The 26,413-nt window shown below is 42.0% G+C and overlaps 1 protein-coding gene across 10 annotated transcripts in view; it reads left to right on the forward strand.

The window, feature by feature from the left end:
* Positions 1-23,836, forward strand: part of EYA1 (EYA transcriptional coactivator and phosphatase 1) — a 225,684-nt gene extending 201,848 nt beyond the window's left edge. For 6 of the 10 annotated variants that reach the window (XM_074944239.1, XM_074944242.1, XM_074944241.1 and 3 more), the window contains 3 exons: positions 8,604-8,725; positions 11,568-11,668; positions 21,653-23,836. In XM_074944239.1, the coding sequence (XP_074800340.1) occupies positions 8,604-8,725; positions 11,568-11,668; positions 21,653-21,733 (304 nt within the window). In that variant the 3' untranslated portion in view covers positions 21,734-23,836. The remainder of the gene's footprint in view (positions 1-8,603; positions 8,726-11,567; positions 11,669-21,652) is intronic. The other 4 variants (XM_074944244.1, XM_074944245.1, XM_074944246.1 and 1 more) reach the window with 2 other exon arrangements.
* The last annotated feature ends 2,577 nt before the right edge of the window (positions 23,837-26,413 follow it).

The following is a 26,413-nucleotide window of genomic DNA, read 5'->3' on the forward strand; positions in this document are numbered from 1 at the left end:
TTACACACACAGAATTTCATTAAAAGAACATTACGTTTACACAATCAAGCACTCAAAAATTAGAAAATGCCACAATCAAGTTTGATTATGCAATCTTAATTGGGCCTCCTTATTGCATATGCATTATGATACAATGTTTAATTACATGATTACATACTATTTTTTCCACAGAATTCTCTGCCTCATTTAGTGAGCTGCGCTTCAATACTTTGTTTTCTCTTCATTGTGTGGCCCTGGGACTTCTTTACAGCACACTATTCAAACTGTGACATAAAGACAGAATTAATCATTTCCTCATGTGCTTTTCTGTTGCAGTCATCACTGTATATCTGAGTGCTTAACAAACATTAATGAATTTATTTTTACAACACCCCTGTTAGGTGAGGGTATTATCCCCATTTTACAGAGGGGAAATTAAGGCACAGAGAGATTAAGATCAAAAGCATCCATTTGGGTGTCAAATTTAAGACACCTGGGACCTGATTTCTCAGAGTACTTAGTATTTACATAGCTTTTCATATGTTCAAAGAACAGATCTCATTGACTTCAGTTGCAGCCATGAGCGCTCAGCCTTTCTGCAAATCAGACCAAGAGTCTCAAGTCAAGCATCAAGAAACAAAGGAATACACAATTAGCGACCAACCCCTGTGCAAAGTTTGGTTTAAAAGATGTAACCAGAAACACACAAGAACTCCGTGGCAGATGCAGGGATAGAATCCAGTTCTCCAGGGCAACATTCAGCTATCTTAATTATGAGACCAGCTGTTCTCTTCCAGAAGTCCCCTGCCTTGTTCACTACAGATCTTCCAATCTCTGCAAGAGATGAGGCGAGGGTCTTACAGAAAACAGTTTCCTTCCCCACAAAGTGCCCCCAGAGCAGGTCTGTCCTGAGGCAAGGGTCCTGTGGGGAAAAAAGAGTACAGTAAAAGCTGTGTTATCCAGCCGTGTACCAACCAGAAAGCTCTATAAACCGGCATTTATAATCTCCATAGAAAGTCCAGTTTATAGTCCTGGTTGGGGTGGGGCCAGCAGGCTCCCTACCTGACTCCATGTGGCTCCCCAGAAGACATGTCCCTGCTGCTCCTAGGCAGAGGAATGGCCACGAGGGGTTTGGAGTGCAGGGTTGGGGTGTGGGCTCTGGAAGGGAGTTTGGGTGCGGGAGGGGGCTCCCCACAAGCGGCAACCTGTCCCTGCTGCTCCTAGGCGGAGGAATGGCAGGCGGCTCTGTGCACTGCTTCTGTCCCGCCCTGAGTTCTGGCTCTGCAGCTCCCATTGGTCAGGAACCACGGCCAATGGGAGATGCAGGGGCGGCGCCTGCAGGTGGAGGCAGTGTGCAGAGCCACCTGCCATGCCTCTGCCTAGGAGCAGATGGGACAGGTCGCTGCTTGCGGGGAGTCGCCCGAGGTGAGTGCCCCCCCGGATCCGGCGCCCCAAGTCCCCTCCCATGCCCCAGCCCCCTGCCCTGAGCTCCCTTCCGCACCCAAACTCCCTCCCAGAGCCCACGCCTTGCACCCCTCCCATGCCCCAACCCCCTGCCCCGCACCCTCTCCCACACCCAAACTCCCTCCCTCTTAGTTAACTGGCATTTTTCATTTACCGACACCCCCCATATCCCCAGTATGCTGGATAAAACAGCTTTTACTGTATATGATCATGTAATTAAAAACTGCATCCTAATGCATACACACAAGGAGGCCAAATTAAGGGAACCTTAATTCTGACATTTCCCAACTGTTCAGTGCTTGAATTGCAATTAATAATGTTGTTTTAACGTAGACTTTTGTGAGTACTTTCTAAGTTTTTAAAAAAGCAAATTAGAAAAAAACAGAAGTTTCATCGTGTGGCATCTTATTAATGGCCACGTGGGTGGTCAGAAGGGTTGGAACCCTTACATCTACCACAAAAGACCTCTGTCACTTTAGCTGATGGAGTAACTGTAGCAGGAGTAGGTCATCCTCTCTGTGGATCAGCACTAGATGCAGGTGGGTTGCTTTGCCAGTGGGCTTCACAGATATTTGCTGACAGCAGCAGAATGGTGAAACTCAGGGGTGTGGGGTTCCATTCCGGGCTCTAGAAAGGATTATGCTGTCGTGGGTACGCTCTCCTCCCCATACCCACCCCAATCTTGACCCCTTCTACCTTAACCCTTCCAATCTGTCCCTGCCCCAGCCTGTCTGTACCCCACTTCTGGCTCCTCATCCCAGTTCCATTCTCTTCACCTTTAGTCCCAGTTTTCATTCTTCAGGCCGCTGATCCCAGGCTTCTTGCCCTGTAAGTCCTTGCCTTATCCCTCCAGACTCCCAGACTGCCTCCCCCCTTAGCCTGCTTCCAGTCTCCTTGTCCAGCAGTTCCCAGTCCCCTCCACTCACCTTCCTAACTTCTTGTTCCCAATCTCCTTGCCCAGCCAGTGCCAGTTCCCTCCCCCACTCCCTGACCTCTCTGTCTCTCTCTTTCTCATTTCCCAGTTCCATGGTCTCCAGTCACCACCCACCCACATTTCCCATCCCCATTTCCCATCCCCATTTGCACCCAGTCTCCTTCCCTGGGCTTCATTGTCCTCATCTCCTCTGGCTCCTTGGCCCAGTCTCTCTCTCCATTCAGTCCCAGTTCTCCCCTGTAATGTGGCCCCTTATCAGAGCTGTCTCCTCTCCACTCCCATTCTCCCCCACACACACACTCCAGTTCTGCATCCTATCCCTGTTCCCCCCTACCCTCCGTCTCCCTAACTCCCACCCCATTACTCTCCCCAGCTCCCAGACCTAGTCTCCTTTCCTATCCAGTCCCAGTCTGCATCCCGGGTTCCCAGTCCCAGTTTCTGCCCTCTGCCAGCCTCCAATTCCAGTCTTCATCCCCTGGACTCCCTGTCCAAATATAGGTTTCAGAGTAACAGCCGTGTTAGTCTGTATTCGCAAAAAGAAAAGGAGTACTTGTGGCACCTTAGAGACTAGCCAATTTATTTGAGCATAAGCTTTTGTGAGCTACAGCTCACTTCATCGGATGCATGTCCCAATATACTCCTCCAACACTGCGTCTCAGAGCCCGAAGTCTGGCCCTTCTCCCCTTGGTTTTTGAATTAGATGGCTTTTTCCTCCACACTTCCTGGGTGCCAGAACTGGGATGGGTGGTCATTAAGAGCACAGGAGAGACAGGCTCCATGCTCTCAGTTCTAGTGCCTGGGTCCACACCAGCCCAAAGCAGCCATTATAGGAAAAGTCCAGCTTCACCTCTGTAGCTCTGGGCTGGAGGAAGCATGCTCAGTCACCCTGTGGGGATGGTGTGTGCACATTCCAATCACACACAGGAACTATGAGGGGATGGAGCATTTCAGTGGCTCTGTGCAGATGATATCTGTGCAGTCTGGTCATCATTAGGAGCTGTGAGAGACTAGAGCATGCTCAATAAGGACGGAATCTTCAGAGGTTTTATCTTTTAAACTCTAGCAAATCTCTTCTGAGCATGCGTGAACTGTGATCTTATTCAGAGGTTTATGACTTGGCCAAATGTGGCTGAGTTTTCATGATGATGGTAAAAGGCACATCCCTGACATAAAGGTTCCACTCCCTTGCCAAATTTCAAATCCTTGCTCCTACTAACATTGGAACCACTGCACTTCACTCCCAGGCAGGGCACCAGACATTACTGGTGGCTTTCAGCCTCAAGGCATCCCTAATCCTTGCAGCCCTGCGCTCGGCCCCTCGAATAGCCCTGCTCTCTGGCTGTGCTCCGAAGTAGGGGGGCACTAGAACTTTCCAAAGAGAACTAGGAAATTTTTCACAGTAAAAAACATAGTATTTTTTCCTTGCCTCATTCTCAGAAACAACTGAACTCTTTTGGCTGAAATTTTCAAAAATAAAATTAAAAAAACCTGAGGCAGACATGGAAATTTTCATCCTGAATAGTTAAAGTTTGACAAAGTTATAAGCAACTGAAAATAGGGTCTTATAATGGGAAGTGTTGTGCAACCTTAATAATAGGTAGCATTAACAATCTGCCTGTAATGCCTATGGTTTAGGAGATACCGCATGGTGTACATGGTCTGTGAGTCAGGAGATTTGAGTTCTTTTCCCTCTTCAGCAAATGTCCTGCTGTGTGCACGTGACATTTCTGTGTCTCAATTTCTACACCTGTAAAATGGGGATAATTCTTCAAGTAGTGTCCCTAGGAGTGCTCCACAGTAGCTTGTGTGCCTGCACTGCTGATTGGCGAACATTGGCAGCTGTGTACATTAGGCCCACACATGCACTGTCTCTCGTCATGCCCTGCCACATGGTCTAACCCTCCTCAGTTCCTTCTCAACTGCCCCTGGCTAGAGATGGGACCATTGCAGTCTGTTTGTGATCGTTAATTTCTTTAGCATTTCTAGTTGTTTGTTAGTGTCCTTAGTCTTAGCTGTAGTCTCTGTTATTTTCTCTACCCCAAATATAAAAAAAAGACTTTATTTCCCCCGCTTTTTCATTGGGGGCCCCTTCCCCAATGGTCTAGTTCACCAGACTTCAAGAAGTGCCTCTCCTACAAAGAGGCCATCCCTGTGGCAGACAAGCACTCGCGCTGCATACACTGCCTCGGGGAAGGCCATATCACACAGAAGTGTGGTCTCTGCCAGCAACTCAGACCCAGGTCTCACAAGGACAAAGAGTTGAGACAGAAGATCATCTTCATGGACGCAGCCATCTAGCCCTCCCTAAACCCTCACCAAGAGTCACCTGGCAGATGTGAGTCTTCCCCACAGCCCTCAACATCCAAGGATGGGTCAAAGAAATCAGCCACAGACCCCTCTTGTAAAGTCATTCAAAAAGAGAGCGGTGAGTCACCAGAGTGAGCCCCGAGCTAGCCACAAAAGATCTCCAGCACACTCGGTACCATTGGCACCGAGACAATCCCAGCTCACAAAGATCAGGAGTGTCAGGTACCGTTGACAGGCCTAAGGACCTAATGGGCACTGGCACTGAGTCAACAGAACCAACTGACAAAGATAGGAGCAAACAGCATTCCAGTAAGAAGATGATGCCAGTATATGATGTACCTTTGGCACCGTCATCGGTCTGTATGGGCAAGATCCCCGACGCGCTCTGTACCACCAATGGCACTGGGTCAGTCAGCTCCGCTGGCATTTCGGCACTCAAGCGACCTCCGGGTATCTAGCATACCGGACTCTCCTCTCCTTGGCACCGGGACCTTGGCACAGCGTCTCCCCCTAGTGTAGGAGTCTTCTCCAGTACCCTGCCATGCACCCCCTCTTTTGAATGAGGAGTCAGTGAGCCAGAGGAGACAGTTTCCCACTACTCTCATGCTCCCTATTGTGCCCACTGCCAAGAGGCTCCAAGAGTATACTGCCTCAGTGGCTGTACTGGGATCCCTGGGCTACATATTGCCCCATGCTTCTTGAGCTCCCAGCCTTGCTCGTACCCCCCGAGACATTCCCCCTCGGCTACGGCATCTAGAACCTTGGAACTCCCAGAGGAGATTGCTGAGAGCAGGAGGGCGGAATTGAGGAAGACGTGACTCCAAGGACCAACAACATCTCCTCCTCTTCCTCCCTAGATGAAGCATTCATGTCCCTGCCACTGTGCTTAGCTGATGATTTCCGGCTTTTCCAGTACTTGGGGAAAAGGGTTGGAAGAAGTCAAGGACACCCATCACAAACTCCGTGACATATTACACTCTTCCTCGGCCTCTAAAATAGCCTTCCCCATCAAGGAGGCTTGACAGGACCTTGAAAAAACCATATGGCAGACCCCAGCATCAGTGACACCTACTTATAAGCAGGCTGATAAAAAATATTACTTACCAGTTAAGGGGATGGAATTTCTTTTCTTCCCCCCTCCCCCCAAATCAATAGTTGTGGATGCAGTAAACTCCCGGGGCTGTGAGCACCAAATGATATCTGATAGGGATTGGAAGCACTTGGACCTCTTCGGGAGGAAGTCCCATTCCTCGGTCACACTACATTTTCGAATTGCTAATTGTCAAGCCTTAACAATGAAATACATTACATCAACTATTGGAAATCTGACAACTTTATTGATCAGTTTCCAGAGTCACAGCACAACCAGTTCAAAGCTATCATCGAGGAAGGACAACTGGTAGCCCAAACAGTGCTACAGACTACCTTCAATGCAGCCAACACTGTGACCCAGTCCAGCTCCACTGTGGTGGTTATGCGATGTGCATCATTGCCTGCCAAAGTCAATATATCCCAGGATTGGTGGAAGGACCGAGCAGATGTTTGCAAAGGGATTCGTTTTGTGAAAATTTCCCCGTTGTTGCTTCTCACCACCGACGCATCCCTTATAGGATGGGGCACACATCTAAATGGCCTTACAACACAAGGCAAGTGGTCATCCATAGAGATATCCTTGTACATCAAACTGCTCGAGCTCAGGGCATTCAGAAATGTCTGCACTCGTTTTCTCCCACTGATCACACACCAAAGTCCTAACAGACAACATAGCATGCATGTATTACATAAATTGACAAAGAGGAGCCAGGTTGCCCTCCCTCTGCTCAGAAGCAATAAGGCTATGGAACTAACTGGTGCATCTCCCACTACATTACGCTATCAGCAGATTACCTTCTGGGCACACAAAACTCTATAGAAGACATCCTAAGTTGCAAGTTCCCTCACAACCATGAATGGAAATAAACCCATTAGTACTTTATGACCTATTTAGATGCTGGGGGACACTGATCACAGATCTGGTCGCTAATCACTTGAACAAGAAATGTCCACACTCCTGCTCCAGAGCAGGGATAGGACAACACTCCCTAGGTGATGCTCTCCTTCTTCCCTGGGACAGGGACCTTTTTTATGCCTTTCCTCTATTCCGACTACTGTAGAAAGTCCTGCTGAAAATAAAAAGGGAAGGACCATATGTCGTATTGATTGATCCCACTTGGTCGAGACAGTCTTGGTACCCTTACCTGTCACATCTGGTGATGTGCCCACCAGTCTTTCTCCAATCCACTCCATACTTCCTCTCGCAGAACAAATGACACACTGTACATCCCAGCCTGGGCATTCTTCACCTCAAGGCTTGGCTCCTTCATGGTTCCAGTGCTTAGAGAACTCCTGCTCAAAGGAGGTACAAGAGGTATTTCTACACAATAGAAAGTCCTCAACATGCTGTACTTACCTGCAGAAGTGGTTCAGGTTTCGGATTTGGTGCAGTTCCCAACAAATCTCCCTGACATCCACAACCCTTCCAAAGATCTTAGATTATGTACTGACTCTAAAAAAAAAAAATCGGGACTATCTCTTCCACCAACAAGTAGAAAGGTTCATAATGCTATCAAACCCAACCACTAAACGATTCCTCCGGGGTATAGTAAACCTTTCTCCACAATCCCGACACCCCGCACCTACATGGGACCTAAACCTGGTGTTGAAAGGCCTAACTAGACTGCCCTTTGAACCCAGGGCCACCTGTTTGCTTATGTACCTGGTGAAGAAAATGGCCTTCCTGGTAGCAATCACCTCGACTAGGAGGATAGTAGAAATAGCGGCTCTGATGGCACATCACCCTCCATGGTATTCTTTCAGGACAAGGTTACGCTCAGGCTGCACCAAAAATTCATCCCTAAGGTAACTGCCCTGTTCCATATAAACCAAGTGATTCACCTTCCGACTTTTTACCCCAAGCCTCACTGTGGCAGCAAGGAGACTATATTACACACACTAGATGTCAGACGGGCCCTAGCCTTTTACCTGGATAGGACGAAGTCTTTCAGGAAGTCCCCGAAGCTGTTCCTCTCTATTGTGAAAAGATCCAAGGGCTCAGCAATATCAACCCAGAGACTCTCTAAGTGGGTCTCAGGCTGCATTAGACAATGTTATCAGATTCATAACATGACCCCTCCAGATACTATTCGCATGCACTCCACAAGATCATTCTCATCTGTTGCCTTCTTCAAGAATGTCCCTATCTCAGAAATCTGTAGAGTATTGATGTTGGGTGTCAGTCTACACCTTTGCAGAACACCATGCAATTACTGGGGACCTGCCTCCGATGCCATCTTTAGCTCCACAGTACTGTCATCTGTAACTGACCCAACTCTGAAGCCCCAGCCCTCCAGTAGGGATATTGCTTGGAAGTCACCTAAAGAGGAGCACCCATAGGGACACTACTCGAAGAAGAAGTTACACAATAATGATGACTCTTCGAGATGTGTCCCCCGTGGGTGCTCCACAACCCACCCGCCTCCCCTCTACTTTGGAGTTCTTGTCAATGGCTCTGCAGTAGAGAAGGAACTGAGAGGGGTTAGCCTGCACATACTGGATAGCCTTGTGGAGGGGCACGAGGAGAGACAGCCTCGTAGTGGGGCATAATGGACACTGCTACCAAAGTTCTCTGATCAGCAGTATAAGGACGCAAGCACACCTACAGTGGAGCACCCACAGGGAGACACATCTTGAAGAACCATTGTTACAGCACTAGGTGAGTAAATTTTTCTTCTGATTCCCTTCCTTTCTAAAGTACTTTGAGACTATGATGATGAGGTTTTGTTGGGGGGGGAGAATGGAGGAAGGTTAATTTTTCCCTTTTTTTTTAGTGTTAATATATATATGTGTATATTTAAGGGTGTCTGTTTTTGTTTTCTTGCAGGACAAACTGTGTGAATATTCTAGTAACAACTACTCAACTTATTCCAGCTCTGGCAAAAGTCTTGTTGTATGGATTAGGGGTTGTATTTCCAATAGAAAATATTTACAGTGCAACTAAAATAGGTGAGGTTTTTTTATAACATGATGAAATATTTGAGGCTATAGTTCTAAATGAAAAACCATATGTATCTGTGTATTCATATCACGATAGCATCTAGGGACTAATGATAAATAACATACCTTACAGTAAAACACCATTCATACTGAGGGATCCTACAGCACCTAACTGTCAGGGTGGTTAAGCACTGGACTAAATTGCCTAGGGAGGTTGTGGAATCTCCATCCTTGGGGATTTTTAAGAGCAGGTTGGACAAACACCTGGACAAAGACTAGGGATGGTCTAGATAATACTTAGTCCTGCCTTGAGTGCAGGGGACTGGACTAGAGGACCTATCGAGGTACCTTCCACTTCTGTGATTCTATGATTTTACAAACTTAGGCCCTGTTCCAGCAAGCTTGGTAGACCCTTTGCTGAACTGGAGCCCTAAGCTGCTATATAACCACTAAAATGCACTGCATCATCCACAACTGAAATGCAGCCACTCCTGCGATGAACTACAATAGCTTTTTAACAGCTCATTGCAACACTACATAATAGTTTAGATCAGGAAAGTCACTATTCTGTATGTTTGATTTTAAGTCTCAGTGTGTCCAAAATGAATTCATTTTTTAGTTCATAGAGATTCACTGTACTGTTTTTTTTCCTGCATCCATGTGTAAATCAGACAAGATGCTATTAATTGTAACCTTTAAGGGCTATCTTCTAAAACAGAAATTCAAAAGTTCAGTCATAAGTGTAAAGCATTCAGTCTAAATCTAGACAAAACTAAAAATTTATATGGTGAAATTCCAGGGCTCGGTGTCTTCATCAGAGCCCATTGACAAAAGAATTTACCAGAAGCTAAAATGTTTGCCTCCAGAATTTAATTATTTTAAGTTTATTCAAACTGAAATTAATAAATTTGTGCCAAAATCTATGCAGATTTGTTTCTCAGTGAAAAACAGGAGGAATATCAGATTGGTTAACTAGAAGTACATAGTACCATATATTAGAGACACAAGGTGGGGGAGTTAATATCTTTTATTAGACCAACTTATTTTGGTAAGAGAGACAAGCTTTCAAGCTTACACAGAACTTTTCTTCAGACCTGGGAAACAGAGTGTCACAGCTAAATACAAGGTGGAACAGAGTGTTTAGCATAAGTAGTTAACACATATTCACTGGACCATTCAAGGTGAAGTGATCTGTTGACACCATTCCAATCATAAGGGGAAGAGAAAGGAGAAGGAGGAAAGGCAGCTAGTTGTCACCTACCATCCTATACTGGGAACCCATCTGAGGTATCCTCAAACAAGTACAACCCATATTCAATGGGTACTCCATCCTGAAAGAAATATTTCCTGAACCCATTCTTCTGGCCTTCAAACAACCTCCCAACCTCTCCAAGTTCATTATCAGAAGCAAGCTCCCCATAGAACCAGGACACATCAGCCCCAAAGCGGCACCAGACCCTGCCAGAACAACAGATGCAAGACCTGGAGACATATCTCCACTGCTACAATCAACAACATACTCCATAACACACCTCTCAATATCCTTGGGTACTACACATGCATATCACAGCATGCGGTGTACCTCATCCAGTGCACTAAATGCCCCAATGACAACTATGTGAGTGAAACCAGGCAGTCACTACGCTCTTGAATAAACTCACAAAGGAAAATGATAAAAGACAAAACACATCATCACCTGTGGGTGAACACTTTTCACAGACCTATCTGTGATATCTGACCTATCAGTCCTTATTCTCAAAGGAAACCTGCACAAAACTTTCAGAAGACTAGCCTGGGAGCTTAAATTCGTAACTTTGCTAGACACTAAAAATCATGGACTGAATAGACACACTGGATCTATGGCTTATTACAACAATCTATAACCTCTTGGGGGAGGCTAGCCATGCAGCCCCACCCCTTCTGCCTCAGGCCCCGCCCCTACCATCTGCCAGAACACTAATCTATGCTTTAGACGTACTGTAGGTGGGAAAAAAATGTAAAATTAAACCTATATTGTGAAAAACTGAAATGATCTTTTATAATGGAAGCACTTAGGCAATCTTGACTATAGACCTCACAATGTACTCTGTCTGGGTTTTCAGTACCAAACTTAAGACAATGAACTATGAAGAGTGCAGAGTTTCCTGTTCACTAACTTTGGCCCCAGTCTTGGATTGGGATTCATTAGCATAAGCCTTTGCAGAGATCCCACTGAAGTAAGGAGCTGTGCTTATATTAAGTAACCACTCAGTGGACAAACAACAAAGGTTGTCTCCTGAGGGAGATGCTCTTTTTTAATTAAAGGTGGGTGAGAATTTCATGTACAAAGTTGAAGAGAATCCAATGCAAGATCAGTTCCTTTGCCTTTACAGATGTATAACTTATGGGCATTTGAGTCCAAAGCATTATTCAGGAGGCTGGCTACAGACAAACAGCACAAAATTCCCCTTTCAGAGGGGAACTCTCTGAAGCCATGAGTGTGTCAGGTGTGGGGCTTGCGCCTGCTTGCCATAGGAAGTGGGGAGGTGGTGGGGAGGCAGACTTCTGCTATGCGATGTCTATTCTCCACAAGTATAGGATCTGTTAAAAGACCCTAAGTAGATCTTACAGCTGACTGTCAGCAGTTCTAACTGATGTCAGGAGCCATGTCGCTGACACTCTGCTCTCACTCCTATGCTGAGCACAGAATTGATCCAGGAGAGATTCTGCTCTGTAATCTCTCAGTGACGGTAATATTACATTGCAAGTGCTTGGAGATATCTTGGATGAGTGTTTAATGAATGTGGTTTCATTATGTTCTCTCACCAGCTATCATGTGTAAAACCCTTAATAGTTTACATTTCTTTTTCAGGAAAGGAAAGTTGTTTTGAGCGAATAATTCAAAGATTTGGAAGAAAAGTAGTGTATGTTGTTATAGGTGATGGCGTGGAAGAAGAACAAGGAGCAAAAAAGGTAGTAATTCTTTTTCAGTGCAGTTTTATTTCAAGTCTTTGAAAATAAATATGTGCATTTTCTCACACCTGGGATTGTATGCATCGGGGTTGATTCTGATCTCAGATCTATAATCGTGTAGCGTTATAAAATTAGAACATTTTGACTGATGGGCTAGTAACACACACTACTTAAAATTCTAGTTGGGTCTGGGATATTGCTGTCCTCCAAAAGATGCATTAGGGTAGCTATGTGTATCCAATATATCCGTATGAAGGATGTTAAGTATGGATTCTGGTTTGACTAAAACTGATAATTCCACTTCTCTAAATGGCATCCCCCAATGCCATGAAATATAATAAACTTAAGCACAGCTATTACAATTTGTGGTGTTCAGATACATCGCATTGTTTTGTGAATTTTATACCTTGAAAGAGTATCTGAGAAATGGAGCATATACGTTAATGTTGACCTCAGCTCGTGTCAGCCTGTACCTAAATTGGGAGCCTGCATTTTCGGCCAAATATTGGTTATTTCTTGCTATTCTAATCCCTGTTGCTTTAGCTCTGGCAGAAGATGCAGTTGAATCTCTTATTACATGTTTTTTCCTTTCTCCATTAGGAAGGGAAAATATCACGGTCTCTTCTCTTGCAATGTGGAGTGGGCATCTCAAAAAGTAGCACTTTGTCTTACTGCTAGGAGTTACTACTGAATATGTCAATCTAATAGAGTGCAGGGGGAGAGGGGCTGGTCTAAGGTCTTTGACTGAAACCATAGAATATTATCCTAGCAAGTACAAAGAGAAGAAAAAATGGGAGCAAGGAGGTTTATCTTGCCTCATTTTCCTTGTAAATTGCCTTTCCATACGCTCTCTCTTTCCCAGCTTAACTTGAAAATCCCAGTGGCGGTACTATATCTTTCTAGTAACCATTTTTCAAAGCTTTCTGAATGGAAAGATTAAACTAATTACACCACATGGCAATTTTACAAGATGTGACACTGAATAGTTTTGCAACATGAAATACCAACTTACATCCCTCTGAAACTTTCTGTGTAGTTTCCCATCTTGTTACATCAGTTTGCGAACTTGTCAGTTTCATGTGTCCCTTTGGCACACTAAAATGAACAGATTCCTCCTTTCTCCCTTCAGAAATGCCTTTAATCTTTGCAGAGAAGTTTTCTGCTGTGAATGATTACATTTTATCAGCTACATTTAAGACCAGGAAAAGCTGTTGTCTTTGTTCCTTTCCGTTGCTCAGTGAAGTAGTATTCCATGTAACGGTGACAAAAGTACTTCTTTCAGTAACACCTAATTCAGCGGTTTTTAACTGGAAACACCATGCAAGAAGGCCTAACTAAGAAAGCCTTCCCATTTGTTAAATGAACAGGTAGTAGAGAAAGTTCCTTTGGAGCATTTGTTCCATGTGTTCTTTGTTGCTGGAAGGAATGTTCAGATTTGGAGAATGTAGGAAGCTGAGGATCTACGTTCTCTGCTCCAGAGTGAGATTGTGAGTCAAAGTTATAATCTCTCTGTGAGATTCCCTGCTGCTCTGGGAAGGGAGTAAACTTCACCTGGTCCAGTGTACACTCCCTGGTGCATTGGCACAGCTAAAATGGCTGCCCCATTGTGGGGGCAGAGCTAAGGTGCCACCTGTTCTGCCTGCCTGTGTGAACTGGGAACACAGTGGCTCCGCAAAGTCTATCCATGTTGTGGGTAACGAGGACAAGTAGATGAGATGGGTGCCTTGCACTCCATTATGCCCCAGAGCCACCATGCTAGCTAGACCTCAATTTGACCCGAAATGATTAGATATGTGAATGATAAACACAGTGGAAAAACTGTTCAGTTCTGAAGAATTATGTAAATCAGCACATTTTAGCAATACTAGAAGCACGAAACATTTGAGTACATATTTGTATTCATATATATTATGCTTAAATAAGGAGAGATAAAACTCTATTATACTATAAAAACACTTAACCTTCCACACACAGAAGCACCAACAAAATGGTAGAAGGTTTATAATAATAAAAATAAAAACTTGACAAAAGTGGTGTAACTATGAAGACACCTATTAGAGTACCCCGCTTCTCCACGTAACTTTTTACCACATTCCATCCTACCTTCCCACCAATAATCTGTGTGTTTGTGAGTTTCTCAGGGAAGCCACTGTCTTTTTATTATCCCATTGTCCGTCAAGTAGCATTCCATGCCTTGGTCCATGATTGAAGGCCCCTACATAGTACTGCTCAATAATAAATATAAACTTTTTATAGACCAGGGTTCTTTTCTTTTTCCCTGTTTGTAAAGCATTTACCACTCCAGTGATGCTGTATAATGAACAATATTGTTTTATTCATCAAGACTTCTATAATTTATTAAAATAGCCAACCTATGTACGTCACAGATTTTTATTTTCTGTTCCAGTACTGAACAGTGACGAACTTCCAGATTAGTAAGTAAGAAAATGAGGGTCCGTATTAAAAACCACTTCACTAACAAACAGACCTGTTGTTTCATCATAGAAGGGTGGTAAAATATTCCTACAAGCATAGGTGCTGGAACTAGGGGTGCTGGGGATGCTGCCGCACCCCCTGGCTTGAAGTGGTTTCCCTCAGATACAGGATTTACAGTTTGGTTCAATGGCTTTCAGCACCCCCACTATACAAATTGTTCCAGCACCCCTGCCTACAAGTCCTTTATTTACTGAAAATGCTAGTTCAGTACAGGTGATGGATGTTTAAAATGTATCTGAAATAAATTATTGTAATTATTATAAAACTGAGTCAGTAAATACATTAAATTAAGTTTATACAGTGTACAGTTATTTTTAAAAAGATTTTCATAATCCACATTTTTTCACATTTCCTTTTGATTGATGAAAATAAGTGTGATACACTAGGGACACTGCACCCTCTTATATTTCACTTAGCATTGGATAAGTCATGGTATTGTCACCTTTCCCTAAACCATTATTTCCTGAAAACTCATTTTTATAAGACAGTCGAAATACTCAGGCCTTCATGTTCATAGTACGGACCAAGGAGCAATAGTAAATTGTGGAGCCTTCTCTAGATCAAAACATAGAACACTTGATGTAGTTAGGATTTTAGAGTTCAAAGTCATGCCACATGAAGGTTGCTGTCTTCCTGCATCTGAAGGCTGCTAGAGTGACACAGTAGATACCAAAATAAGGTGACTTTTTTGCAAGAAAACCTGCTGTCTTGTCCCAGCCACTATCACAACACAACTCAATTTTTGTTACCACAGGCACTGTTCTTTAGGTTATAGGTTATAGGCTTTAGGTTCGTTTAGGTCAGTCAGTTCTCTATCTGTAAAATGGCAATAATGCTTCTCCACCTCACAGGGGAGATGTGAGAATAAATTCATTAATATTTGTGGTTCATCATATACTATAATGATGGATATTCAACACAGCCACTGTTTAATAACTCACAGCACACTTCACATTTTTATTTCAGGACAGGAAGTGAAGACTGTCATATCTAGTTGATATCACTGGGTATTTTAAATAGTCAGAATGTAATAAACCCACATTTCAGTTTGACCGAAACACTGGGGATAAATTTGCCATCCTTTCAGAGGATTAGAACTTGGATCTGGAATGACCACAGGACCAGAAGGGAAGATGTAGGTCCTATGATTTGTCAGAAAATTGTCACCTACAACAGCACAGTATATCTTAGCACAGTACGCTGGTCTTAGCTAAGTACTTATTCAAGTGCTCCATCACTTCTTCCAGCATCTAAGGAAGAGTTTCTACAAGGTATTGATTAGTCCCTAATCTGCTGAGTGAGGTCTAACAGAACCACAGTACCAGGCGGCATGACTGAAGGCACAAATGTGTGGGCTTTTTATTCATATTCCCTACAAAATCCCAGGTATAAATTTCTTTGTCATGAGCAAATACTTCTTTCAGGAAATAGAGATGTCATTTACAATTTGTCCTTCAGTGCTATGCAATTGAAAAATGGTATTGTTTTGCAAAAATATTTGAAACAACAAGATTTTTCACTTTGTTCAGAATTGTTACTTTTTGTTTTGTTTTGTGCTTGATAGAAAAAATTGAGAGTTTATTTCTTGTTTCAAAAAGGGAAATTCCCACTTTTTTATCTTTTATATTTCCTACATTAAAAAGTGAGTTGGATTTTACTCAGAATGTCAAAATGAAAAAATTTGACATATTGTCAACGTTTTTTGTTTCAAAGGTTCATCACAAAATTGAAACATTTTGAAAAAATGATTTTCTTCAGCAAAAAATTATCAGGCTCCCATTTTTTTTATTTCAAAATCTTTGTTGAAAAAATTACAACCAGTTCTATTGCATAATATATAGTTTTAATAGGCAAAATGTTCAGACTTACTTACAGATATTATGGAAATCTCATTTTGACCACTAAAATAATAATAGAGGTAGGTACATAGAATCATGAGACTGGAAGAGACGCCAAGAGGTCTTCTAGTCCAGTGCCCTGTACTCAGGGCTGGACTAAGTATTATCTAGACCACTCCTGACAGGTGTTTGCTTAAGTTGCTCTTAAAAATCTCCAATTACAGAGATTCCACAACCTCCCTAGGCATTTTATTCCAATGCTTAACTACCCCAACAGGGAAGTATTTCCTAATGTCCAACCTAAACCGCCCTTGCTGCAATTTAAGCCCATTGCTTCTTGTCCTATCCTTGGAGTTAAGGAGAAAAAATATTCACACACATCCTTGTAACAATCATTTGTTCTTACTCAGTTTCATCCAATTTACTTAAGACCTTTTCTCCAGTTTGTCCAGATCATTTTGAATTTTAATCCTGTCCTCCAAAGCAGTTGCAACCCCTCCCATCTTGGCATCATCCACAGACTTTATAAGTGTACTCTCTCTGCCATTATCTAAATCATTGATGAAGATATTGTACAGAATTGGACCCAGGACCAATATCTGCAGGACCCCACTGAATATGCTCTTCCAGCTTGACTGTGAACCACTGATGATTACTCTCCGGGAATGGTTTTCCAACCAATTATGAACCCACCTTATAGTAGCTCCATCTAGGTTGTATTTACCTTGTTTGTTTATGAGACGGTCATGCGAGACAGTATCAAAAGCCTTACTAAAGTCAAGATATACCATGTCTACTGCTTCCCCCCCATCCACAAGGATTGTTACCCTGTCAAAGAACGCTGTTAAGTTCGTTTGACATGATTTGCTCTTGACAAATCCATGCTGACTGTTACTTATCACCTTATTATCTTCTAGGTGTCTGCAAATTGATTGCTTGAAAATATGCTCCATAATCTTTACATGTTACACTAGTCAACAATTATGTTTACTGTATTCCACATTTTTATCAGATATTAATGCAATCCAGTTACATTCACTGCCATTAGGCATAGTATTTGCCATCCAGCAGTATGTGAGGTATTACCGTTGCTCAATATGCTTAGAATAGAAAATACCTGAAGTATATCAGATTCCACTGTGTGGTAACTGTTAGCAAAAGCTTACTTTTTAAAGGTAATGTCTGTCAAATACCTATGAAAATAAACCAATGAAAGCCCTTCCTTCCTGGTCATCCAGTGAAAAAAGCAAATGCTTTGAGGCTGGGTCCCAGAGCTGTGTTGCTATTTTCAACGAGTTGGATTTGTCATTATCTGCTCATTTTATAGTGTTTTATAGGGGTTTGCTAATCTGGGAGTGTTTTTCTCTGTGATAGAGTATTATTATGAATGTTTGGCTTGTAGGGTATATACTACCAAAAGATGAAGGTGCATTGATAGATTTGTACAATAACTTATGTTACCTTATTTAAGGTGAATTTTTTTTTATTTTACTTCTTTTTTTTGTGAACCACAGCAAGAATATCTCCCCCCCCCCCCCCCCCCCGGAGATGCAGTATAAAATGTATACCACTGAGTGAAATTCATAATGATCTGATCTTGCCAGGTCAGACCTGTAAACAAAATTCCAGTGTAAATTGACATATGCTTGCAGCTACAGCATTCCTGGCATGTTTCCGTTGTTGGCAATGTTAACCAGGGGCCCTTTTGGCCTAGATACAGAAGGCTTGAACATAATTATAATGCCGAGCATTTACATAACTTTTTCATAGGCCCTTTCAAGCATAATTAATCCTCACATTACTCCTTTCAGATACATAAGTAGAATTATCCCTGCTTTACAGATAGGGAAACTAAGGCAAAGAGAATTTAAATGATTTTTCCAAGACCATTCAGTAGCTCAGAAATAGCCCCCTGGAGATTTTGGTCCTGAATCACATCCCAGACTACAGAGACTAATCCATTACCTATACTGCACATGGACAGTACTGTGATTGTTGGAGCTTGATGGAGGTGAGCCTAGTGGTTAGGAGGGCTGGTTCTTTTTTAATGCAGAAAGGGGTTCATAGGGGGAGCCCAGGCCGTCCCACTCCACTGGGTTTTTGTCCGGGGCCCTGTGTGGGTTAGCAAAGACCAGGCACCCCAAGGCCGTTTTATGGCTGTCCTCCCTGGGCCACCTCCAACATCCCACTCTGTAATCCAAGCTTCTGAGCTATCTGACTTCCTTTTGAGCTCCACCTCCATCTGGAGCATGCTCTGCAGGTGTGGCAGGGTGGGATCATCTGGGTCTAGAGTTGTTCTTTAACCACTTCAGCCCTAGTGTGGGGTGTATACACCCCGTCACAAGTACAAAGGAGTAACGGTGACTTAATTTATTAAATAGTTTGACACAAGTTCTTTAGATGCTCCACATATCTGATGAGTACCCAGCATGACACTAGGGAGTATTACTTGGGAGGCAGTATGATCAAGGGGGCTGAACATGGAGTTGAGAGCCAGTAATACCTGATTATAATCCTACTTGTGCCATTCATTCATTTCTCTTTGGCTCTTGACTTCTTAGTAAATAGCAAGATGTTTTCCACCATGTCAGTCACCATGCTCCATCTGCTATACATTGTTTGCTCATCTTTCTCTGGCATAATTGAGTGGGGAGACTGGGTGCCATGCTTGATTCAAAAAGAGAAGCAGGGGACTGAGGTTCCTAGTTGGCCAATCAGAGAAGAAGGAGAAGTGGTGCCTAGCACCAGACAGGGAGCACTCCTGGGAGAAAAGCCGGATGGGAACAAAGGAGGAGAACTCCAGCAGCTCAAGTGAGGTGCAAAAATAAATGGGTGAAAATGCAGCCAGCTCAACTAGAACAGCATAAACCTGATGTGAACATAAACACTTCTGTCTTGGGCATTGTTTGGCACCAACAATGTGTTTGGTATTGTGCAAGTCATATGGTGTTGACAGTTCCTGCAACAAAGATCTTGCTGTCTAAGTAAAATAGACACAGAGAAGCCAAGATACACTGGGAAGCCCAGATTGAATAATTAGCAACTTTTCCCCCCGAACCTTACTGTTGACTTATTTTGTGACTTTAGGAGGGATTTGGATGAAAATGTGGGAAGAGAAATGGCTTTGCAGACCAGAAGAGGGAGGTTATTGCATGCATACGGGGTAATATGGAAATCGGCATTGAGACGGTCATGTTGGAAAAGGATGAGCAGGACATCTGGCTGCCATTGCTGATGGAGCTTGGCATGGAGATGACACAATGGGAATCTAGGTTGAAGATATAGAGATTTTCTGTCCTCTAGTTAGTTGACCATTTAGCCCTTCTCTGAGGAAAGGGCTAGTGTTTCTAGATCTCTTAGAAGAAGGTTAAGCATATACTTGCACTTTGCTATGCTTCTCTGAAATTCTGCTCCCAAAATACCGTAAAGTACCCTAGTGCCTCTGCAAATCAATGGCTCATTTGTTGCTCTTCAGGTTGAAGTGCAGTTAGCTCTTTTTCAAGGCTTTGTGACAATCTGAAAAAGATAGTTCCCCTCCGCCTTTCCATCGGGGCTTCAGAGTTTTTTTTTTTTCTTCTTATAAAGCTCACCTGCTCTGTATTACAACATTTGTGGAAGCTGGCTGCCTGTGTTTGCTCCCCACTTTTGCCCTACACTCATTTCTCAGTCTTCAGCTACCCCAGGGCTCCCTGATGTTCCTTTGCCAGTTGATTAACACACTCCAGCAAGGTCCTGCTGCAGCATGGTATTTCACTCCATAGTGGGGCAATGGTTGCTTGTTTTCAGTCTCCTCAACAGGCAATATCAGTTGTTTCTTGAGGCTGGGATTTTCAAAGAAGCCTACGTAAATTAGGCACTCCCGTTTATTTTCAAAGAGATTTACACGCCTACCTATCTTAAGCTCCTTATTTTTCCAGTCTTATTTTTTTCAGTCCAACCCAGATCATCATGATGTTATTGCCAGGCTTGCAATGAAATTCTTCCACAGTTATTCATTGCGTACACAGTGGTTTATACAAAACTCTCCAGGCAAATAACAAATTATAGACCCAAGTTGAGGATCTTACCATCTAAACTGCATAAAGTAACACATTAATGGTTTACAATAAACAAGGCACTAGAGACCGTGTAAGGGATCTCTGAGATTTCAAGACTGATGTATAGCTAGACAGCATGTAAATTAGGAGAAGTGGCCAGAATGAAAGCCAGAGAGAAGATGCACAGGACAAGGAGTAATGGTCTCAAGTTGCAGTGGGGGAGGTTTAGGTTGGATATTAGGAAAAACTTTTTCACTAGGAGGGTGGTGAAACACTGGAATGCGTTACCTAGGGAGGTGGTAGAATCTCCTTCCTTAGAAGTTTTTAAGGTCAGGCTTGACAAAGCCCTGGCTGGGATGATTTAATTGGGGATTGGTCCTGCTTTGAGCAGGGGGTTGGACTAGATGACCTCCTGAGGTCCCTTCCAACCCTGATATTCTATGATTCTATGATAATCATGGGTAAAATCCTGGTTTTGCCATTGACTTCATTAGGACCAGGATTTCACTCTGAACTTCTGAGGAGGGATTTGAAGGAGAATAAAGTTACATGCCCCAGAAAGTGTTCTTAAAATGCCACCGAATCCCAGAAGCCATTGTAATGCCTACATTGTTCTCAGTGTGTGTGCTCAAATCAGCTGGCTGTGAGTTGAACCAATGAAATACTAAACATGTTCATTGTAGCCTTGAAATTATTTGTTGCATTGAAGCAATTTTCCTTTGGGATGAATGGAATATTTTCTCTGACAGAGGAGATAATTATCTTTCTTTTATTTACGAAAAACTTCTTGCTGACACTGTAGTGCCTGCTTTGCAGCTTAAGGATAGTGAGTTTTCACAATCAGCTATTTTACCCTTCATGGATGATGTAATTTGTGTTTGTCCCCCTGGTATTCATGTCTTTAGTTTATTCAGGTGTCTTGCAAATATGTTCAAGATTTAGACCTAGACTTTTTTTTTCAGCTAATGGGGAAAAAATTAAACATTCATTTTAAAATTCTCCTACATGGAAAAGCTGTTTTAAGGTCAGTGCAAACAATAACCAGCATAATACAAACCACCAGGAAAAAATTACTTTCTGCATGATTTGAATAGCATATTGATGTATTCTGAATCACTGCCAATGAGTTATTTAACTCACCTGCCAGTAATAGTTTCTCAAAGACTAAACTTGTTTTGACAGTAGACAAGTTTATCTTCATTTTTTTTTGGTCAACAAGTTTCATCATTTTTTGATATATCCATACATTTCATGTGCAGGATAGAATGTTTTCCGTGTTTCTGTAGGAATATATTTTGTATTTCAGAAACGTACCTAATCCTATTTTTTAGAAAAAGGAACTAAAAAAATTACTCTTTAAATAAGGCCTACGAATGTGATTTTAAAAAAAATAGATTTGATGTTACTGAGAATTCAAGTTAGAAGCACTGAGAAATATTGATGAGAAGAGAGGTTATAAATTATTATAGCTCATCTTGAGTCATACATAGTTAGAGAGCAGCTGAAGTATTGCTGTCCTCTTGCAGTGTTACCTTATTCTTGCAAGAGACAATGCGATGAGTTTGCAGACCAGAATGCCCAGGTTTTTGACATTGTGTTTCTTCTGTTCATAGCATGCCATGCCATTTTGGAGGATCTCAAGCCACTCTGACCTTATGGCCCTTCATCATGCCTTGGAACTGGAGTACTTGTAGCAGCTTAGCAGCACTTTGAAACCCCAGAACCTCCCTTATGCCCATGGACAGTATGCCTGTGTCTTGTGTCAGCATTGGACTACAGAATTTTGTGATTTCAACATGTTGATGTACAGCTGCAATTGGTCTTAACTTTTGCCCTTTCAGTAAATGGAGGAGCATGCCTTTTTCTTCAGAACAGCTGTTGACTCTAGTATTGCGAATCCAATGAAAACAAGCCATGAGAATGTTTTAACAGCGCATTTTACCACATTTGATACAAAAAAACAAAAGGTTCATACCTGTGAAGAAAGAAAGGACCTGCAAATGCTTTGTAGTTTTTAGAATCTTCAATGTGACACACACAGCTTCTTCAACACAGCAAACTTGATTGCACAATGAAGACTGAATTTTTCAAAATACCAGTGGAGTACTTTTCTTGTAAAGAAGGTTTACTTTTTTGGTTTCTCATACCCAGGGTACTCTGTACATCTTTACTTATTTATGAACAGACTGTGTTTTGACATCATATAACTGAGGATACATATGATAGGATTAAAGGCTATTTATAAGCCTTTGTCTCATGATACAGCAAACACTTTTGATTTTAGCACATTGCAAAGTAGTCTAAAGTATGTCTAATTTAAACAAATAGGTACATCACTGAGACAATCATGTACAGGAAGAATTTTTTGTGTAAATTTGTAATAATGGATGATTCTTTTACATATTGGTTAAGTAAATGCTATTGAGAGGTAGTAATGCCTTGTTGGTGAAGTCTGAGGCAATGTGTACACAGCTATTGTGCAGTGCCTTATCAGAGTGTTGGGTATAAATATGTAGATAATGGATTTTTTAGATAAATTTGTCAAGACCAAAAGCATGGATGTCAAGTGTCAATAAGGAATTTGTTGTTGTTTTTCAGCTATTTTCTCTTTTTCCCCCTCAGCTATTCTGACTATAAAATGACGGTTACCATGTGTCCCCATTAAACACGTACACAGAGCTACACAACTTAATTGAAGAGGAGTTCCTTACTGTCTTTCATTTTCTGTTTTAATGCTAATGTATTAAATCTCCTTAAAGAATTGAATAATGAATCAACAAACTCCTTCCATAAAAAGAAGTTACAGAATAGAAAATACATTATACAAGTGGTATTTGAGTTGGAGACTAACAAATCAAAGTTTTCATGTTGTCAGAAAATCAAAAATTACAGCATGTGCTTTGTTTTACATAAGTTAGAAAAGAGTATTTTGGAGAAACTGAGCAAAACATAATTATATGCAGTGTACACGCTTCAGTTTTTTTAATTCTCTTCCACCAGGAGTCAGATTTTCCTAGTGTGTAACATCCATTGCCGGCAATGGACACAATGAAATAGTTGTCACCACGGATGTAAAATATCCATAGTCTATATTAATTTCTGTTATCAACGTAAACTGTGTCTGATCTATCAGTTGTGACTTTTCTGAATCTTACAGGCCATGAGCAATGTGGTCAGTTAAACTGAGTCTGACATCTTGGCCTGAATTGTACCAGTTCCCTTTCCCTGATTTCCATCTTTTCGTTAAAAAGAAACCTCAGCTTTGTTGGTTCATTCTTCAAAATTTTACTCCCGTTTCCTCCCACCCCACCCCCCAAAAAAAACACCAGCCTTTTAAACAGCTACCTGCAAAGCACCAAAGTAGCTGTGAAGCAACACCCTCCTGTGTTGGAGGATTCATATTGCTGCTAGTTAATCATTTGTGGATTTTCCAAATTGCTTAATTACCAACTAAGGCCCCTATCTCGCTAAGACTTACACATGTGCTTCATTTTACACATTAGTGTGAGTAGTTCTAACAAAGTCAAGGGAATTACTCACAGTGCATAAAGTTTAAGCACATGGTGTGTCGTTCTTTTAGGATTGGGGCTATTATAATTAGATTTTTTTTTCCTTTGCTTCAAGCAAAGTAGAGAGTGACAGTTTTTTGTCTTTTCAATTTTTGTAGTCGTTTTGCAGACTGAAAAAAAAAACCAGTTTATCTTGGCCTTATTGTACAAAAAAGTGTGTTGTGTCCACAATTGTGTACAGAATTTTTCTTCATTAATTTTGTGTTTTAAATTAATAAAATTGATTTGTGAACTAGTAAACAATCCTCTGAGACGTAAGTATTTGATTATTTTTGCCATAGGTTTTTTGCTGTCTCAAGAAGAAAAAAATGCTCACTTGTCTATGCTACCCAGATAAGAAGCTCTATAGAACAACCACCATGCCTTGGTAAAATACCTTGGCTGTAGAGGTGTACACTAGATAGGCAGCAGCTGCTTCTCTGCTCAGTGGGTGCTAGAGAAGAACAATATAGAATAACGCACAAGAATGGGAATCAGAGTGCACTGGCTCTTCATTTGTTTAAGCTTGTGACTGAATTTAGTCCTCATAAAAGCGAGGAACTTGGTGTCCATTGAAGTAGAAGAGAGTTGAAATTACCTGAGGCAAGCAACGAGTGGGTTACGGAATACGCTAATCGCTCCTACCCCGTATTTGTTGTGAGCTGCAATAGCATGACTTTTCTTGAGCCTGTCCAGAGCAGCACTGTGGTGGTTCCCTGATGTGTGCAAAGGGTGATTAGCACACAACTTGGATCAGCAAATTCACTTTCATTTTTGGCACTTAAATAGGATTTGAAATTCTCTCTCCAAAGGGGAAAGGCTAATTCAATACTATACTAACCCCTGAGGCCGTCGTCTCTTTGGAAGTTATTACTGTTTTAGTCCATTACTTATACAAGTTGAGGGTGCTTAAGAAGGAACTTTCTCAGTCTCATAAAATACATGTGTATTAATTGGTGCTGTTGAAATCCAAAAAGTGAAATGAATTTTCCTTACAACTAGCATTGTACGACGTGCTCTGGCTCATGCATGGGGGTTGTAACCATATGGATTCCTGTAATTTGCTTTTTCAAAGTATGAGAAGCAAACCCCCTGCAGATTTGTTAGCATTTGGGAGTATTAAGTCTGAGTGGTTTTGGCAGAACTGGAAGCTGAAATTCACTAGCCAGCCATCCAGCCCTGATATAGGAGGCAGCTTTAAAATAAGCTGAGTTCCCTGACCCTCTCTATGTATGAGGTATGATTCAGTTGTGTTCCTCAATTTCTCAGGAGAAATGACGACCGCAAGCTCAGCTGAATTCTTTCTGGTGGTTTTGTTGTTTAGACTGCTGTATTACCATGATGTGTTTTAAAGGCATATCTCAAATTAGATTTAATCCAAGAACCCTAAATTGCAAGCACTACTTGGCTCCAAACATGTGCTTTCAGAAGGCGACTAGGCCTATAGCTGTAGATTACTTGACATTACACATGATGTTGAAAACTGTAGCCTACATAACCATATACCCTAGGCTGTGGATCAATCTCTTTGATACATGAACACACTCTCTCTCTCTCTCGCATTAAAAAATTGGTGCCTCAGGTCCCTTAATTTTTAAGAACTTTGACATCTTAAAATGATTTAAATGTACAGCACTGTAAAGTTTTGAAGCAAGAGATGCCCAGATGCTATATGTTATTTTGTAGTAATCCATTAAAGCATTGAGGTTACAGTGGCAAAACACAAACACAGCATTTCAAATGTTTTCTTGCAAGGTAGAGATAAAATATGACTGTGCTTCTACCTCTGCCCCCCTTTTTTCTTTTAAAGCTAACTGTTGCTCCCTACCACATTAGAACAAACTGTGATTATCTGAAGATGACGCGTTTTGCATTAGACCCACAGTTAGATGGTCAGGGGCATGTTCTGTCTGTGGTATTTACCAAGCAGCATGGGAATCAATGGGGTCACTGAAATCCCCCTTGAAATCGTTGGGGTTTTGTAAAATAAAAATAAGTCCGAAAGATAGGTGAAGAATTGTTTTGCAATTAGTTGGTTGGCTTAAGTGTGAAAATGTCCATAAGTATGTGAAGCCAGTTATGCCAGCCAAAAACCTATGGCAATAATTTCTTACTCCCCATTCTAATGAAGAGGGATGCAGGAAGTCACACAGAATTAAGATTGTTTTGTAATGCAATTCGCCTGCATGTGCTGTGTTTCCTTTTAGAAACAGTACTGCATAAAGTCCCCATTCATTTCTTAGAAGCTCATTGATAAGATGACCAGCTGCAATAGTTCTACCTATAATAATTATATGTGTCCAAATTATTAGGACTGTTCCGTCAGGATAATGCCAAGGAGCTGGAATTAATAATAATTTGTGAAATGGGAGGAGTATATTGGTGCTTTGTAGACCTGTAAGAAGACAAAGTTGCTGTCCTCAAAAGCATACAATGTAAACTCATAAAACACTTTGTGTGTGTGGTTTCCCCTTTCATCTCTCTAAATATTTCCTGTTTCTCTCAATTCCATGTTTTTTTCAAATTCTGTCCCACAACCCTCCTCACCATACTCAATGGGAGTTAGTTGTATGTGCATCTCTGATGGCAGTGCTTGTAGCCTAACTGTGTCACTTATAAATAATGACAGGATGGTTTGTGATAGCTGAACCGGAAGTGTAGGTGGCTTTTTTTACGTACCTTTTGGCTTCTTGACTTGGAAGCAGATTGTTTGAGAAAAGGACAATCTGAAGTTCACCAATACGCCCTCCGACCGAGCCAAGAGAAATGAAGAGAACGGTCCGCACAAGCCTTCCAGTCTTTCATGTTCAGCAAACATGGTGGGGG

The sequence above is a fragment of the Natator depressus genome, chromosome 2 (genome assembly GCF_965152275.1).
Source record: "Natator depressus isolate rNatDep1 chromosome 2, rNatDep2.hap1, whole genome shotgun sequence".
NCBI classification, from domain to species: domain Eukaryota; kingdom Metazoa; phylum Chordata; order Testudines; family Cheloniidae; genus Natator; species Natator depressus.